We start from the raw sequence: 19,370 nt of genomic DNA, 5'->3' as shown, positions 1-19,370 counted from the left end.
GAGAATAAAAAATATAGTCCTTTCTGTGTTATGTCTTCTGGATTCATTGCTTATTTATTAGTTTATACAGAAACAGAGAGTGTGGGGAATGAAAAATTCAGACAAGGGCATGGACCTTCCTCTTTTCAGAAGCTGCAGCGTTACAGACACTGGGCGGTAATGGTTCCTGCACACAATCATGTGTGTGGGAGAAAGGGAGATTTATGGAGGTGGTTTCTTTCGCCCCATCCCTGACAGCAGTAGAAAGCATCTGTGTTTGCAGTGATAGCGCTACATATTGAATGGCAGCCATTTTGAACTTTTAGTTTTAAAGTTGGAGAATTACCATTTAAATTTAATAGAATATTTGCTGCAATGTAGCATTTTCTTTAGCATTAAAAACTGTCATTCTATTCCTATAATTCCAGCTTTAACCTTAAATTAGTTGTTTTTAATGACCGCTGGAAACATACTTTGGCTGTACAATACTGAACAGAGAAGAAATAAACTAAAATTCTCTAAAAATATATACAAATAGAAAAACAAACATTAAACCTGTCATAGTATCATAACATACCAAAAGTAAACCCAATGAGAAAAATAAATGTAGATGATGCAAAATGAGGAAAAAACACACGACCAAAGACACCCAAGGAGACACAGTCGGACACAGAGCCATCTGAAATGCTGGTATCACTCTCTACCATCTGTTGCTCACTCAACCATGAAAGACTCCATGGGTGACAAGCAAGAAGGATTCAGCAATTAAAATAAAGGTGCAAGAGACACAAGTCTGGATTCAGTATCATACCCAAAAGTGGAAAGACCAGATCACAGGTCGACCCAACGTATTTAGAAATGACTCAAGACAGTTCAAATTGTGTGTGGCCATAGTTGTATGAACTGATGAAATTACATAATTTCTGATTTATTTTATCCTCCCAGACCTGGATCAAGGCATCGGTCAACCTCCTGGTCAGTTTGGTGTGACAAGGCAGCGGTGGATAGAACAAGACGTAACATCCCAGATGTCTTCAGTTGGATTAAGGTTTAGTGAAAGGGCAGGTCAATCCATAGCATTGATGCATTCACCATGCAGGAACATCTGACATACTCCAGCCACAGGACTGAACATTGTCTTACATACAAAGGAACCCAGATCCTATTGCAGCACCACATGGTCTCACGGTAGGTCGGATGATCTCATTCCAGTAACTAATGGTAGACAGGGTACCTCTAGATAGTGCATGGAGGTCTTTGCAGCCCCTAGATATGTTTCTCCAGACAAATCACTGAACCATTCCCAAGCTGGTCATGCTGAAGGATGTTGCAAGTAGCAGTATGTTCTTGACAGCATCTCCATCCTTTGTCATCTGTCACATGTGCTCAATTGTGAATATGCTCTCATCCATGAATCTCCATAGCGAATCTCCTAATCCTGGTTTTCTCTGCTAAATACAAATCAGGCTTCATGAAGTTGGGATGTAATCACAGGGTACACTTAGGGATGATGGGCCCACAACACCCTCATGGGTTCTGTTTCTGACATTTTGAGCAGAAACATGCACATTAGTGGCCTACTGGAGCTCATTTTAATAGGACTATGGCAATGCTCCTCCTGTTCCTCCTTGTATAAATTAGCAGATAGTGGTTTCGCAAATGGGTTGTTGTCTCCTTTCACATCTCTTGGTATACTGGCCTGTCTCCTGTTATATCCTTTATGATCCCAACAATACACCGGCAGACAAAGCAAGCCTTCTTGACACAGTGAGCGTTGATGTGCCACCCTGGTTGAGCACCTTCTGTGGGTTGTATTCTTAATTTCCCTTTAGTGATGAAGCCACTGGCAAAACACAAATATGACCAAAAAAAAGTATTGCACTTCATGCCCTTTGGAAAGCGTTCCTACTTGGACTGTACAAAGTTGCTCATAAAAGATGAAAGCAACTACTGTGAATTCACTCATTGGTTTATGGCTTCCTAAAGCTGAATTATTAGACTTTTTTGAATGACTTTTGTAATGACTGTCCATCTTCCCAACCAAGGACAGTAAATACCTGATCATCTGAAGTCTTATTAGACTATCCTATAAAACTATTCTATGGTCTGAGGTATGTTAAGAGTGAATTTGTCCTTATAATCAGCTGTCCACACCATGACTCTACAGTCGTTGCTATAAGTTGTGACTTTGTGGATTGTGATGCGGAACAGTTTATAGCCAATAGAGAAAGTGAGCTATATGGATAACAATGTAGCAGATTAAAGCAACAACAAGCATGACCGACATTCTTTATTTTTTATCTTCACGTGAGGGGTCTCCAATTCCACCAGAGGCCTCTCAGACCACCAAAACATTCACAATCATACACCAACAATGCCTACACTAGCTGGAGGGAATGAGGGTGAAGTGTCTTGCTCAGGAACACAACTGTCATGATTTTGTGTCGTAATCTTAGTTTCGGTCTATTGTTTTGTATCTTAGTTCTGGTTTCCCATTTTAGTTTATAATTTTCCTTGTTCAGTTCTCTTATGTCTGGTTTCTTGTTCATTAGTTCACCTGGTCTTGTTCAGTTCATTCACTTTACCTGTGGCTCGTTTTGTTCCTGTGGATTTATACCCCTTGGTTTCTGTTCCTCATTGCTGGTTCATTTTTTTTAGCTTCCTGTCTTCCTGTGTCAAGTCTTTTGCTGTGGCAATAAACATCTACATTCAGCTTTCCTGCCTTCAGATGCTGCGTTTGGGTCCACCTCCACCACCCCTTTGTGACACACAACAACAGTTTGAAGCAGGGTTCAAAACGTTGACCTTCCAGACGACCTGCTTTACCTCCCAAGCCACTGCTGCCAGAAATTATATATAAAAAATGGATAAAAAACTCCAACATCACTGTTAATGTTCATGAAGTACTCGCCTTGTATTCAAAAAGACCCCTTAAGCCCTTCAGTTTTTCTGTATTCGCCTGTAAAGATGGTGATATTCAGTTAAGAACTGAACATGAATGATTGCATTTTAACCCAGTCTCAAGTGGACACTCAGACAGCTGATGTTTTATTTTTTTCATTCGTTCATCCATGCATCCATGCATTCATCCATCTATGCATCCATCCATCCATCCATCCATTCATGCATCCATCCATCTATGGATCCATCCATCCATCTATGCATCTGTCCATCTATGCATCCGTCCATCCATCCATCCATCTATGCATCCATCCATCCATCCATCCATCCATCTATGCATCCATCCATCCATCCATTGCGTTGCCACTTATTCCAATTCGGGGTTAACTGTAGCCTATCCCTGGACAGTTTGCTAGTCCATTGCATACTAGTTTTACATGACATATTAATATATATACATAATAATAGATACACAATATACATTCAGATATGTTGAGTTTTCTGTTTTCTTTATTAACGTCTTTATGAGTGAAAAATAATTTAATAAGATAACACAGGAGGTAAGTGGTGGAATAGGCCATAGTGAGCATCAGCCAAAAATGAACAGGAAAGAAGCCAAAAGTGTCATAATCTTTGATATATTTCACTATTTGGATAGCTTCTACTTTGTCATGTTCATAATTCATGGAATCTCAGCTCCTTCTTTGTACAGCATCTAAATTCCCAGGATGGTGAACTGTGACTGGGGACCATAAAATAGCCGAAGAAGATGCAGATAAACTTGAGGAGACACCTAAGGAGTACAGAAAACATTGACAAGCAGAAAGGAGAGCAGGCATGCTTCTGCTGGGTTAGGTGGAGGTGAGGATGACGCTGACCAGTATGTCATAACACATCGATACACATCTAAGGGCTGTGTTTTAAGCCCAGCTTACCCTGGAGGCCATTATGCCTCTAAATAATTCACTTGGCTTGCACAACCCCTTATTCTGACTAACACTGTCCATATACTGCATGTAAGCAAATGAATAGCAAAGAGCGTGCAGAAACTTTTACTTCTCACCAAAAATCTGCAGAAAAAGATCTATATTTCTGCAGTGCATCATTGCAGGCAGCAGTGCTATTCCATTATGAATTTGAGCTTCTGTGGAAAACATACAGTTTTAGCATTTGGCTCGAGTAAGGAACAAATCAGAGTTTATATTTAGCCATTCTGATGAGTAACTGGTTACCGATGGAAAATAAATGAAATAAGAAAATAAAAAAACGATGCATAATTTGGTTCTTCTAGATTTAAAAACATGTTATTATCAAGGTATTCCAAAACCCATTACCACTTTTACTTGAAGGAGTGCACAGCAAGTAAGTTATGGTGATTGTAAAGAGAATAAATAAATGCATTTTCCAGCCAGTTTATCTTTAGGAGGAGTACTAAGAATGACACAAATTCCTTGTTAGAGGTCTGGCAATTTATTTAGAGATAAATGGAGTTTAAAAAAAATTCACATCAAAGAGAATCTATCCCAACCTGAAAGGTTTGTCATGTTTGAAGCAGTACTGTTGTATCAATGTCATCATGAACTGGATATTTATGTCTAAACCAGGCAAGGCATAGATCGGATATCAGCTTCTCTGTGCCTCCATCTGATTGTGTGTTCTGCACTATGTTCTTTTCCCCATTCATTAGCTCTGACTCATCATTCTAATAAACACCTCCATTTTCTCTCTGAAATCGTATTCAGTTGTTTTATATTGCACAATTTATCTGTTCACCTCTCTGAGTCACTCACTTATTTGCCAGAAAACTTCCTGTTTTCATCCTTTAACCTTCCTGCGTTTCATTGTGGCTATCATGTCCTAACCTCTGTCAGTTTAGCTTATCATCACACTAAAGTAGCCCATTGTTGCTTCTTACCATGACTCTTACCACTTTGCCTCAGGGTCGGCTGGATCTGTGAGGAGACTTTTGTTGTTACTGCAGTCAGAGGCTTGTCAAGCTTCTCTGCTTTTTCAAGGTATGTTTCTTATTTCACAAAATGTTTGTTTTTCTACACTAAATGAAACTATAAATTTCATTTTCAGATATTTACACCTGAGAGCTTTTGGAGAAAGGTACTTTCAGTTGCTTCTGGGCAAAAAAAAATTCTGCCTTTAAGATGATATGATGAAAAAAAATGATGGCTCATTGTCTTCTTCAGTGCATAATCAGATATTTTGTGTTGTTTAGTTTTAGTTTTGTTTTAAAGCCTAGGATTAGACAAATTTACCCTTTAGAAAGAAATCATAACAAAGATGCAACACTCCCTCTGTAAAGGATTTTCTGACCACAGATGCATATCTGGAGCCTTCAAAAAAATAACTCTGTAATTATCTTTAACATTTGTACTGCAAAATGAACAAAGGATCTCCGAGAATTGAAAGTCAATTAAAATTTTGAAGATAAAATTTTAGCATTGTCTTTGTGTCTTTAATTTAGTTAATCAGAACAGGTTTAAAAAAAAAAGTTTTAAAAAACATTTCATTGCAGTTCGAAGTGTCCTCTCCTTCCTCTGAGGGCCTTCCTCTCATTTTCAAACTGCATATTCTGTCAAGCTGTCACTTGAGTCAAGACTGTCAAATAAAGACATTTAAGCCTACATCTTCCAGCATCTCTTCTGCCAACAAAATGCAGCTAAATTCAGCAGAAATCACCAAGCAAGATCTTCTGATTTACATTCTCATTGCAGACCTGTAATGATAAACTAAGAAAAGTTTTAAAAAAATTAACTAGACATTAACAACACATCAGAGGGGTTTTCACACCATTTTATTAGTAACAATGTATCTGTTAGTTATATTTTAGAAACAAGGAAAGAAACATGATCGCTGAACTGTACTGAGTCTGAAACAAAGAACAAAAGATAAAAAAGATAATAAATAAAATAAAAGAATTTATTTACTTAAACATAAAAACATTACATTTGAATATGCATTTGTAATGATAATAATAATAATAATAATAATAATAATAATAATAGAATATATTTTTCTAGATTCTTTATGGCACTACATTTCCTGTGCAATTGGCTGATACTTTCACTTTAAGATATATGAACACTGGGAATTATTGTGAATGAGTGTGTGTCTGTGTGTGAAATTGTGACTCATGGCTGTCTTTGTGAGGCCAGTCAAAAGTTGGACACTTTTGAACATTTTTGCTGGTTTTCCTTTTCTAACTTTGATAGGACTTTTTTTTTTGTATAAATGAATTTGAGAATTGGCATTGATGTTTGAGCTTGATGTGGTTATTATTACTATTACTATTATTATAACCAGCTCTGTAGTGCATCATGACTGATTACAAAATGGCATGTGTATTGTTGTGTGAGTCTGCACATGAAAGAGGAAAAACTTAAAATTCTGCACAGTTTCACACTTGAGTAAATAAATGTGCATGAAATTCAAAAGAAATACCAAAATAGAGAGAAGAGTGTACAACAGCATCTACTGTCTATTTGAGAGAGAGAGAGAGGGGGGGGGGGGGGGGGGGGGGGGGGATTCAAGAAGGACAATCCAATCAGCTTTGAGGCGCTCACACATTCACCAGCCTCCTCTTCTTTTTTTTTCAAATCAAGCAGTAAATAATTTCAGTCATTAACCGTGTGTTTTCGGCCCATAAAATTCAGCTGCTGCTCCTTCGGTCAGAATATCAGCCCTCCAGCCAGGCCGGTCAGCCAAGCGCAGAAAATAAAAAAAAATCCCAAGCAGGATCTCACTGAGTACCTCAGAGCAAAAGCACATTTTCCTCAGTCCAACGAGTTGAGAGAGAGGAAAGAGACTGAAGCGTATGTTATGGCCTGTTAAATATTTATACATGTGCCTATAAGGGCGAAACTTTGCTCAAGAATCCACAAATCAGATACAATACAAAGAATCAAGTGAAAAGTTCACAAACTTCAGTGAAAAACTGCAACCGTGATCACACTGAAAGTTGAAAATGATATCCTGAAAGCTGCTCACTTCTTTGACTGTACCAACAGATTGAACCTATAAAACAAGCATTTACTAAATAGCGTTTGTCATATAGTCTGCTTGGGTCCTTCTTTGCCTTTACTAGAATTTATGATCAAATTGCACACAGCAAACTAAATCAGTCTCTACCTTTGACAAAAAATATGCAAAATGTTATTGCAACCCACTTCTTCTCTGGGTTAAATATTAGGATGACAGATTGTGTTTAATTCTATTTAATACAAAGTCTTGTATAACAATTGACCACAATACACACTCGTACACACACATGCATGCCAGTAAACTCACATACATTTTATGCACATAAATGCAAGAACATGGCCTCCTTTGGCACCTAATTCACCCCTGTGAGCAGGAACACAGAAGGTTTTTTCTATTTTTAAGTGTAACCATAGTATATACACTGTGTGTTGCCTGCAGATGCTCAGAATGACTAGTTTCCTTTTAAATCTCAATGAAAGAATGTGGAAAGAAAGCAAGAATTTCTATAATCTCCGAGCCCTTTATGTCTTGAAATATTGTGGCCTAAGTTAAAACTTTCAAAGTGTGAGCGGGTTGCAGATGTCATATGACATCCCTCTCTTCCTGTCCACCTTAGTGGACATTAGTGATATTACACAATCAGTATAAGTTGTTGGTGAGAGAACAACAAGATCATCTCATCATAACAGAGGGAAAACCTTCACTTCTTCCAGTGACTGAAGAGAGAAGAACACTCCTGATTACACCATTTTGATATGGCAGTTTTCAGGTGAGGGGAAGAAGGGTTCAGGATGTAGCGCACAGATTTAAACCAGAAAACAAATATAATTTACTCTGTTAAAAATAGCAATTTGAAATCAAAACAAACTATATTTTTATATTCTTGTTAGTTTGACATTTTAAAACATTTTTGAGTACACATCATTGGTCCAAGTGTGAGGTCACGGACCTGAACGTAGTACCTTTTGAAAAAACTGTCCTGAGAGTCCTCCATTCTGCATTCTGGTGACCAGTAGAATGAGACTGTAGACAAGACGAAACTGTTCAGCAGACAGAAACACAGCCTGACTCAGGTGCAGTCGATACTAAGCCATCCCAGAAGCTTTCTCAGAAGCATGAATTTACACTAAGCTCAAACCTCATCTAGCTAAACATCAGTGCTGATGCTACAGCTACGTGTAAACATGTCCCTCATGGTAACTGACCGGGCAAGGTTTGGTTTCCGGTAGTTGGAAATGTTTACAGGCACTGGCAGGTCCAGATCCTGCTGCTGGACACTGCGATAGCTGATCCGGTCACCTCCATTTCTCAACCCATCTGGCTGGTGGTGGAGCTGCGGCTGAGGAGGCTGGAGGTAGAAAGGCAGCTCATAGTGTGTACAAGATGGACAGAAGGTTTGTGAACGTGTTAGTTTTCTAGCCAGTGGAGGGGTGGAGAAAAGGGCAGGGCCATTTGGGATGGAGGAGGCGGCGGCTGTTGCCGCCACAATGTTGTGATTGGAGTGAACTGGTGGAAGGCGGGATGTTACGGCAAAGTCTGGCTCCTCCTCCTCCGATTCAGACTCCTCCTTCTTACAGCAATAGTACTGTGGTGGGAGAGGGGAGAAAGTGAAGAATGATGAGTGCAGGGATGACAAAAGAAGGGAGAGACAGGTAAATATATCCACAGCCACGCTTTCAGGTTTATGCAAATTATACAGTTAAAGTTTCATTCTATAATGATTTTCTTGTATTGTGCTAAAAGTCACAAAGTTGGATTCCACTTTTCAGCAGAACATGAGATTGCTATACAGCAAACATAATCGTTCAGAATCAATTCTGGCATGCTGCTACCGCAAATCAAGCCATTATTTTGGAATAACATTTAACTTATCTACAAATCATTAAATCCTGAGAACCACTGGCTGACAGGATCTTCTCATTTTCAGTCTACTTATAGTAAGTATACTTATTTTCCACTAATCTTGGTAAATGACTGCACTCACATAACAACCCAAGAGCTTTATGTACTGTCTCGTCCAAGTCAGACATTCAAAGATTAATGTTTTGCATTAAGACAAATATAATTTGCTCTGTTAAAACATATGTCAGGTTTGTTTAGTACTTCTCCATAGCATTGTTGAATGTTACTTTAGTACACACAAACATTTCCCACAACCTGGTTGACAGATTTGATTGAATATTACTGCAATGCAACAATTATGCTATCACTTCTATCACATATTAATGTTAAACCAAATAACTCCTGGAAAAACGTCTTGTGCAATCCCAGTGTGTAGCGTTAAGTCAGTGCATGCCCTTTAATTCTTCATGTCATCACTCCATGTTTCCACAGCTTTGACTGTCAAAGATCCATTCACATTTCACGATGAAAAGACTGTGAGAACTGTGTTAACTATACACTTAGTCAATAAAATATACATGGGAAATGTCATGTAATAGATCACATGAGAAAAGTTAAGTTGTAACGGCTGAATGTTAATAAATCCAAAGACTCAAAGTGTATGAGTTTAGGCAAGAATGTAGATTTCTTTGATGAAATTTTTATTATAATCCTACAAGCTAAAATGTATACATATTTGATGTATCTAGACTGAGAATAGTCTAGTCTGCTTACTATCAGTTCAAACACCATCACTGTGAATGTGGATACTTAAGAACAGAACTTTAGCACCAGACATTTAAATGAATAGCTACATTATTTTGAAAAGACATTCATACTGCTTCACTTCTACACACTTAAGCATCAATCTACAATAAATAATCTATGAATAAAAAAATGAAAATTTTCTTTCAGGATCTTTAGCAAGAAGAAAAAAAATACTGAGACTGGACTGCAGTCTCCTTATGAAAGATAATAATAATAATAATAATAATAATAATAATAATAATAATAATAATAATAATAATAATAATAATAATAAATGAGGTATTCTAGCATCTAGTACAAAATATGTTTTTCATTTCCATGTCTAACTTATCCTTATGTGACAACTCTAAGTGGTAATTCTTAATATGACTCACTCGGTTAAATTAAAACTTACTCTGCTTTTATGAAGAAAGCAGACTAGAGTGACAAGGCAGCTACCTAGTTGATAAAGAAGATAAACCAATAAGCAGCAAAAAGCAAAACAGACATCAAACCTGAGGTCTGAAAACAGCAGTCCACATATGTCTCACCATACACACAGTCACAAACTGGTGCAAGTAACAGGGGCAATATGGGGCAATATCTTGACCAAGGACAGTGACATGTAAACTGGAGAAGTCAGGAATCAAATCATTGATGATCTCTCCACCTCCTGAGTCACAGCTGCCTCATCTGTGTGTAACCAGGCATGAAGGGCTTTTGTCAGAGAATTGACCGAGAACTTAACACTTTCAAATACAAAACCACTGTAACCAATCAGGAAACATGCTGGTATGACAACTGTATAAACAGGATTTCATCAATCAGACTTTTATGAAAAAGTCATTTGAAGAAATGACTGCTTGCGATTGGACAAATAATGCAAGGAAAAATATTGTGGTCTTACTACATAAGCGGGGAAGTTCTTAAGGCAGACTATTAGAATCTCTTGCCACCCATGAATCATGGTGGGCCATGAGTGTATCTCAGGGGAAGGGTAAAGGGAAAATGAAGGACAAAAACAACCAGAGAGAGAGATAAATCCTATTTTAAGTGACTGGTTATATGGGGTGAATGGTAAATTTATTCAAACAAATGTGCAAAAGTGAGGAAGCCTGAATACTTTGTAAAGCTTCCTAACCAAATGTTACAAGTTGCATTTCTTTTAGAAGACATTTTTGAACCCTAATATGAAAGATAACAATAAACCTGCTGCTATATTTGAAATGTTTTTGCTACACAAGTGTTAAAATACTTGCAATGTAACACTGTTAGGTTCATGTTACTTTTAGCTAGAACAGCAAATGACTTATATTTATTGAAAATGTAGAGATTTCTACTCAGGCAACAATAAAGATTTTACAAATGCAGCAACTAACAAATTGTTTAAAGTTAGGTGAATTTTTTTTTACAGTTTAGAAAACATCAAATTAAAGTACAAAGCTGTGAGAAAAGATGCATAAAGTCATTGAGGAGTGTAATAAACTAAAGCTAGCAGATAGTTATTTTACATGTTAACATGAAAAGTTAGAATAATGTCTGTGGTGTCTGTGTGCGTTCCACTCTGCATCAATGACACAGTAGTGTCATTGGTTAGCACTTATTTATAATGTTTGTTCAACTATAGCTGTGCAGTACAAAGTTCTTCTTTGAAGCAAATCTCTGTTTGTGATGTACAGATACTAAAAAGGCAAATACCTTGTTATCAGTTCTTCTAAAAAGTTACATAGAATTTTGAACCACACCTTTAAAGAACTGACTTAGACACATGAGTTGCAGGTGAAGTTGAGAATTAGTTTCAGATATCCGTGTGCTAAAATCAGTTGGTAATGTCCTCCAGCAAGGGCAAACAGGGAAATTATTATAGAAGGGCATGTGAAACAGAAACAACCTCACATGCTATTATAGTAATCCGCAAACTGCAGAACTCTCCTGTGGTGCTATTAGTGTAAACTAACCGGAGGTTGCCAAGCATGAAAACACAAGCAATCGATTTCACCCCATGCAATTCCCATTTAGAGTTTCTTCTGTACAGAACACTTAGCCAAGGCCAGTTTTATGAGCATGGATCTCAGAAAAAGGAAAAGGATAATGACTTTTTAAATAGTACCACAGTGACTTCCTCACTGTGAAACTGAAATGAAATATAATACAACTGCTGCAAAGATGAAGGATGTGCTACAAGGTCACATCATTGTCTTAAACTGGTGACACTCAAAAGCGAAAGAGCTGTTAAAAAGTGTAAGTGAACATTTTTACAAGTAATTAAGAGCATTTGTAAGTCAAGGTGTGTTTATATTGAAAAAAGAGCTTGAGCAATATATTGTATACAGACACATCACATGCTCTTTGTGATCTTTTTCTGAATTTTACTTTGGACATCTGCTCTGGTAAAAGTCAACAACCAGTGACCTCCCCCAGAGCTTCATACTTGCACCTTTTAAGTCAAATAAATCAGCTAAGCCAAGGACTGCAATGCATTTTAGTACAGATAAAATATTATTTTGGAGTTAAGAAAACAGTGACAAACTTGATCAGCATCAGTTCAAATCCAAACAATTTGATTTACAGTGAAATACATACCTGCAAAGGTCTTTTGCTTATTGGTTCACATTGGGGTTATTGTACACTACACTTTTTTATGCATTTAGTGTAGCTGCATTTGTATTTAGAAGATTTAGAGGATTGCCCAGCTTGACAGAGTGCAGATTAACACTTCAAAAGACCTCATTTAGATACAGATTTGAACATTTCTGTCAACAAAATACTGAATGCAAACTCACCTGCAGCCTACAGTAGCACAGCACTGCAATGATAAGGAGTAATATAACTGTAGCAAGAATTCCACCAGTGATGACCACTGTCCCGGCTGTCATTCGAAAGGCTCTCCATCAACACCCTACAAAAAATAAGAGGGGCAAAAAATGGGAGGAAAGAACAGAGAAGAGTGTTAAGAGAAGGGCAAAGGATAAGCAAAAGGAGAAATGGAGGAGGAAAAGGCACCCGCTTCATCAGTACGGTAGCTTCATTAAGTAGTTTATAACTGTGTGACATCTCAGCAGCGCTTATTGAATCATCCAGCAGCTAGGAAGCCCGTAATAGAATCATCCTAAAAGTGCTGTTCATAATAAAGACAGGAACTTGGAGTGGAACACAGTCTATGAGGGAGGGGAAAATCAGTGATCAGCAGCAGGATGGCAATAAAGATGAGATGCAGGCATGACAGAAGAGCAAAGAGGAAAATGGTGAGAGAAATGAATGAACATAGACGAAGGGAGGTGAAACCGAGACAGTGGAGTCATGGAAATGAAGCATAGTGATTTGGAGACAGTGGGAATAAAGATAGGATAATGACAAAGAGAACTAGGGGAGCTGACAAATACAGGACAATCAATGGCAAAATAGCAGGCAAATCTTCAGCCTTAACATCTCGCATCCTTGTCATCTAATAACAGTGAAACATGATTTGTTTGTTGCCTTTGTATTACCTGACTGTTTGTCACTGCATAAATAAAATGTTATAAGGTAGAAGGTAGAAATAAGCCTACAAACTAGTCATTTAAAACAATCAGATGGGACCTCTATATTACTAGCAACAGATGGTAACACAGGTTATATGTCAACAACAGGGTTGACATATTAAACCACCTAATATTGACCCTATCTGTGTTTTCAGAACCACAATTAAACAGCATTGCTGCCTGACTAAGTACATCTGGAGCCCAATCAATTATGCAAGATTAAATCAGAGATATATCAAAGAAAGACAAGAGCCTGCGTGAATGCAAGAAATACAGTTCATGTGCAAGATTACCAAAATATTAAAATGTTTCTGTACATGACAAATAAGTTTAAAAAAGAAGAATATTCCAACTTTATAAAAAAAAAATGTAGGGGCCTGCTTAAACCACATGGAGAAAAACAATCATGATATGTTTTGAATCACTCAGCAGATTCATTGGCAGCTGCTGAGTAATATTTAAATTCTAACCTGGGTTCAGAGGTCACAACACAGATAGGTAAGGTTACTGACCCCAACCTTTAGCTAAGCTTCATTAAGCTTTCATTGAGTTACCATGGAAACATCTTTGCAAAAGTCACAAATTATCTTGAGAAAAACAACACAGGAACAAAAGCACTCTGCTATAAGTTGAATGGATCTTACAAATAATACCAAAACTTTGCTCCTGTTACTTTTCCTATTATAGCCTTTATTCCCACTATTCCTTCTTGTTTAAGTGAACTGGGAATTAATACCTCCACTAAACTTCCTGCAGCTAAATTTTAATTTTTTATCGCAGGGAGTGTCAAACAAATGGTGCAATGGTCAATAATCAAGTGGCGCAATCTGGCTCCTGCGAAGAATTTAGCAAATGTGAAAATTACATAAAAAACAGTGATTAGCTTCAAATCTTGATTAACAGTAACTACAGTTCCTAATTTACCTGGAGGTTGTATTTACCATATGTAAATCTAAAATATTTATAAGGCCTGCGATGGACTGGCGAGCTGTCCAGGGTGTACCCTGCCTTTCACCCAAAGACTGCTGGGATAGGCCCCAGCTTCCCCGCGACCCTTCATCGGACTAAGCAGTTAGGGTAATGAATGAATATTTATAAGACAGGGTGTAACTCATGTATTTTTCATCCTTTATCTTTCATGTGTAAAAGATAACAGTTTAGTTTGTATTAGAAGTGAGATGGTAAGGTGCATGAGAATATTAAAGATGCACTATATAATTTTCCAACCCTGAAAAGCTGTGTTCCTGACCTGTCTGGCACAGGGACTTTTATTACATACACTGATGGAGCCTTTGCTGCTGAGCAGGACGGGGCACGACATTGCACCAAATTATGCTTTACAGGCCGTGTCACATGCTAGCAAGCAGATATCAACATATTGGCAGTTTTGAACACACACTGTTGCTGATTCAGCAAGAAGACATTTTTGGAGAAAGAGAGGAAAAGGAAGATTGGGATAAAGCAAGAGAAAAGACAAGAGACTAATGTCTTTTACTGGTTGGAGAGAGCTAACTGTACAGGTTGAATGCAAGATGGATGCTGAATAAGCAAAATGTGCAAAAATTCTATAATGTATTTTTAAATAGAGGTAAACATTGTTGAAATTGCTCTTAATTTTCTCATAACAAGTTAGGAAGTTCCTAATATGTTTTGATGTATTAGGATACATCAGTTAATTAAATGTGAACATCTTGATAATCTTACTATTCAGTCTGGGAAACATTTTAAGTTTTTTCTGTTTCTAGGGTTGTATGTTACTGGTCAGACCAGTTTGCAGCTCCAGAACTAAAACAGGTTTGATACCCCGGCTCTATAGAATCAATACACAATGTTTTATCATATCTAGGAATTATTTAGTCTTGTGTAAAAACCTAGCTATGCAGCACTTGTTTTAGTTCTAGAAATTAACAATAATATTTTATCTAACAAAATGACAATAATTAATTTTTTTCACAAAAAAAGTTATGTATTATGCATTATAGTTCTACTGCATGTTTATTATTCAGGTTCATACTGCATGGCAGTGGAACTGCTGTGGTTATAAGTGTTCCTATATTTTATCCATGACACTCATGTTCATAGAGTAAACCACATATCAATTTTTGACCTTGTGTAAAGTATTCTGTGAAAAAGATTTGTGTAGTTGCCAACAATCAAAAGGATTTTGAGAATGGTAAACACAACTTTAAACCAATTCACTGGAAGTTCAACTTATTTTTATTCCACCAAACAAAACAAATATGTCAAAGTTCGTTTGCAGTAGATATCCAAACACTCCAACTTTATTGGCATTACGTAAATGAAGCTGAATTACCAACTCTCCGTCCAATTTACCATCTAGTTCAATAAAAGGAAGGAAAAACTTAGCTTTGGAAGTCAGTTTATAAAACAATATTAATTACACCTTCAAAATCTATGATATAAATTGGGAAATTTAGGTAACTGTGTGGAGAAATCCTCTCTCTTTTCAGACAAATAGAACTCTACCTCCAAACGCATTCATGAGGTCCTGAGTAAAACTGAAATACCACTTGCAACAGTTTGATTGATTTTGGCTAAACTGAGATGATCTTCACATTATTAAATCAATTAGTTTCTTTTAAAAACTCTGATAAAATATATTTTTGAATAGAATGTTTTCATTTTACTATATTAAGTTGTGCACATGAAAGGCAAGGACAGTTTTGTCATTAAAATCCTTCAAAGTATTATTCAGTTATGTGAGTTTCTTTTCTCTTAAGAAAGTATAACTGCCTTTCACCTTCTTTTCTGGGTAATTGTAGAAATATAGGCTGCATTATTACACTGCATTTATCATGCATTTATGATAAATCAGAACCCTTCATCTGTCATTCATTCATGTTAAACAACACTGTTATATCTAGAACATGGTAAATGTGGGCTGGGACCTTTTTCCTTTTGTCACATTCATAATATGTAAGTGTCAAGGATCACAACAACAAAGAGCTTTGTGAATAATTGCCTGAAACCTAAAATAGGCTCGCAAGCTTGTTGTTAAGCTATGACTCAGTGTGAAACTTGTTATCAGTAGCCAGACCACTGCAATATAGGCACATGTTATCAAGATCAAACCAAACTGTGACATGGACACAGCTTGACTAAATACAAATTGAACAAGATTTATTTTTTAAAAAAAAAAGTAAAATAAAATAATGAATAGTATGCAGTTTATATTCAACATGTTGTGAAATTTTCACCCTGCTCAGCTCTGAACCATGCTGATTTCTTTGGTACTTTACTTGCCTTAACATAATAAAAATCCTCAGAGACACCCTATAGAACGATCAGAGCATATATTCAATAGATATCTGGCTTGCCTACAAACACAGCAGTGCTGCCCTTTTCTCAAACTGCAACACAGCTGGACTCTAATCCAATCTCTGGGCAGCATAGTCCAACAACAAATCAATAAGAAGGTCCAAGTCAAACAGCATGTTTCAGCCTCAGAGCTTCTGGTTAAATTGAGAGGAAAATGTAGTGAATTGAGGGCATTTTGCGTGTCATAATGGGAGGAGAGGATGTTTTATTTCACATTTCGATGAAGCTTAGCTTTATCAGTGTAATGCATTACAATTCTCTTCGGGCAACAGTGGTTCGGTAGCAAGTGAAATCTAATCCATTATTATTATTATTATTATCTAACATTCACTTATTGCATAAGTTATAGGTTTGCTGTACTCATCAGTGTAAAACTGCATTAGTTATCATTTTTACAGCACATTTTGATGCATTTTAGTGCATTTTACTACCTGCAACTTTATTGTTTTGATTCATTCTACATGCTGTGATAGGAGTTGTTTCAAACCACTGCAGGCAGATGTTTGCAAAACTCATTGCCTTTTTATTTCCTAGTAATACAAACTGAGTGACGAGGAGGTGAACAAAGTGTGACATTAAGCAGCTGAGGAGCCATATGTTTCCTTCCAAAGTTAGAGAAGAACTAAGGCAAGAAAGGAAAACAAATATTACCAGACATTAAATTAACAGACATACAGCTAAAGACGAATGCTGATTTTTTTCATGTTCGGTCTGAATTAAGAGAAGCGTTGCAGATCTATAGATTCTATAAATTATCTAAGTGAGCAAACGGAACTGTTGTTTGTGTTGCCCATATTTGAGTTGCAACACAAACTCTCAGCGTTAAAAGGATTGATGATGCTTAAACTACATTTGTTGGAAACCATTGAGTGCAAAGCCCAACAGAGCATAGCTTCAGCTACTCGTGTTGTAACATGACAAGTTATGTTGCTGCCATCAAATCCAGCAAGAGCTAATACTTTTTTTCTTGAAGGTAAAAGAACATTTAATTTGTGTAAATAAATTCTTGTAGATTTTTGCTAATTTAAAGTTTATTTTGCATGACAGATACATACTTTCTCACTATGGGCTGCGAAATTTCACAAATACTGTTGTTGTTGCTGTTGTTTCCTTTTCGGATTATCCTGTTGAGGGGGTCGCACAGCAAAGCATTGCTCGGGTAAATTGGCACATGTTTTACACCGGATTTCCTTCCTGACACAACCCTCAAGTTTCACAAATACTGTAATTGCTGTAAAATATGATTGTGTCACACTAGTTATAAATTGCAGTATAGTGATGTTTCTGTAAGCATGAGCAGCATTTAAGCGACCTCATAAGAACCACAATGCATACTGAGTAGAATGTGTAAGGCATAACAATGTAAATGAAATGCTGGTAAAAGACTTATTTACACACACCCTATTTAAAACTTAGGGTGTGTGTAAAAGGCTGTGACTGTTTAATTTATTTAGTTATTTTTGTGAAACTAATTTTGTGCTGTGGACCAATGCAGCCATTTCACATTTAGTCATGAGATTAGATATCACTGTTGCACAGTCGGTTTTCATTGGCCATTTCAAAACCAGTCAAGCAATTAAACTAATTTAAAATTAGAGGTTTATTCAATTTTGTATCAAAGATTTTTCCGTAATTTAAAATGTGTATCAGGTTCTGTATATCCACCGTTATTGCATTGAGTTTCTGCTTTGATGCATGTGTTTTAGATTTTTTCTGAAGACTTTGTTCTCGTTGGTCATGAAAATAAATGGCTTACTTGTCAACTTAATCCAGTGACTGAGAGCTGATATAATATCTTATAACTTGACTTCTGAGCTATTATTAGACATACTCAATTCTGACAGACTTTTAATCAAAACAATTATTTATAAAAGACAACACCTTGACATCAATATGCAGTCTGAGTTTTGTTTATAGGATGAGAAAATAACACACAATCTCAGGTGCTCGGTTCTCAAAACAGCTGGAAAAGACTAGAAAGAGCATAGAATTGTCTGAGTAAATATGTACATGCAGATCAAGTTGCACCTAAATACAAATGTTCCTCCTTTAAATGAACCTCTATAGATATGTCATATTGGTGCTTTAAGTCTGCTGCTGCGTGACAACACACACCCACATAAAAGTGGCAGGCCAAGGTGAAAATGTGCACTCGGGGTGCCATTAATCAGATCAGTGTGCAAGGGATGGATTGCAGCAAGGTGAGGAGGGGTGTTAATTATTCAACCACATGCACACATAGACACACATAAATGTGTAGTTCAGACTTAGTTGTGAAACAGCACTAGAGAAAGGCAAACCTGTCAAGTAAGCTCATTTTGCCAGGATTTGTCCAAAGAAACAAGTGTTATGAGCAAAAGAAGAACAACAGCAGGTACAAGCACATGCAAACCCACACAAACATGCACATGCAGTAATTTAAGTAGTAGCTAACATGTTCAGACAGTGGGCTTTGGAATAAATTGCCACGCTTCAATGAAACATGGCAGGGATCACAGCAGAGGTCTTGCTCAGAATAATGGCTGTTGACAGGCTTTCGGTTCAGTGGCAAAGAAGTACACACTAGGTGGTGGATTGGAGTCGCACACAAGAGACCATAATGCATCAGAAGAGCAATGGGAAGAGTCCTGTTACAATGGTGGCTGTCAAATAGTGAATTCATACAGCAGACACACTTTAGAGTACACAAAGACATGGCACATAAGCACAGAGGGCTTCTCAAAGAAATGACAAAAGCCAAGTTGCTCTGAGAGTCAGGCGTTTTTTAAAAAAGGAAACTTATGTCAGGTTTGTGTCATAACTCAACAAATGTTTCGTCTGTAAGAAAATCAGCACAATGACCATGATTTACAGATGTTCATCAGGGTATAACTGAGTGCTAAAACTGCCTACAATGACTGTTTTGCTCCTCAACTGAGCAGCTATTTACCATAAACCAGCAAATGCCAAAATAATCAACAACTATTCACATTACAAAACACTCTCCCAACTTCTAATGTCTTCTATGCA

The 19,370-nt window shown here is 37.0% G+C and overlaps 1 protein-coding gene across 1 annotated transcript; it reads right to left on the bottom strand.

The window, feature by feature from the left end:
• Positions 1–8,020: 8,020 nt before the first annotated feature.
• On the bottom strand, positions 8,021–12,377 carry LOC306768004 (protein FAM163B-like; the record flags this gene model as incomplete). Its single annotated transcript, XM_079256201.1, has 2 exons — positions 8,021–8,458; positions 12,285–12,377. The coding sequence occupies 2 exons, from the start codon at positions 12,375–12,377 to the stop codon at positions 8,021–8,023; spliced, it is 531 nt and encodes a 176-aa protein (XP_079112327.1).
• Positions 12,378–19,370: the final 6,993 nt, after the last annotated feature.

This window comes from Telmatherina bonti (assembly GCF_933228915.1).
Source record: "Telmatherina bonti genome assembly, chromosome: 17".
NCBI classification, from domain to species: Eukaryota; Metazoa; Chordata; class Actinopteri; order Atheriniformes; family Telmatherinidae; genus Telmatherina; species Telmatherina bonti.
This window is presented reverse-complemented; position numbering and strand designations above follow the sequence as displayed.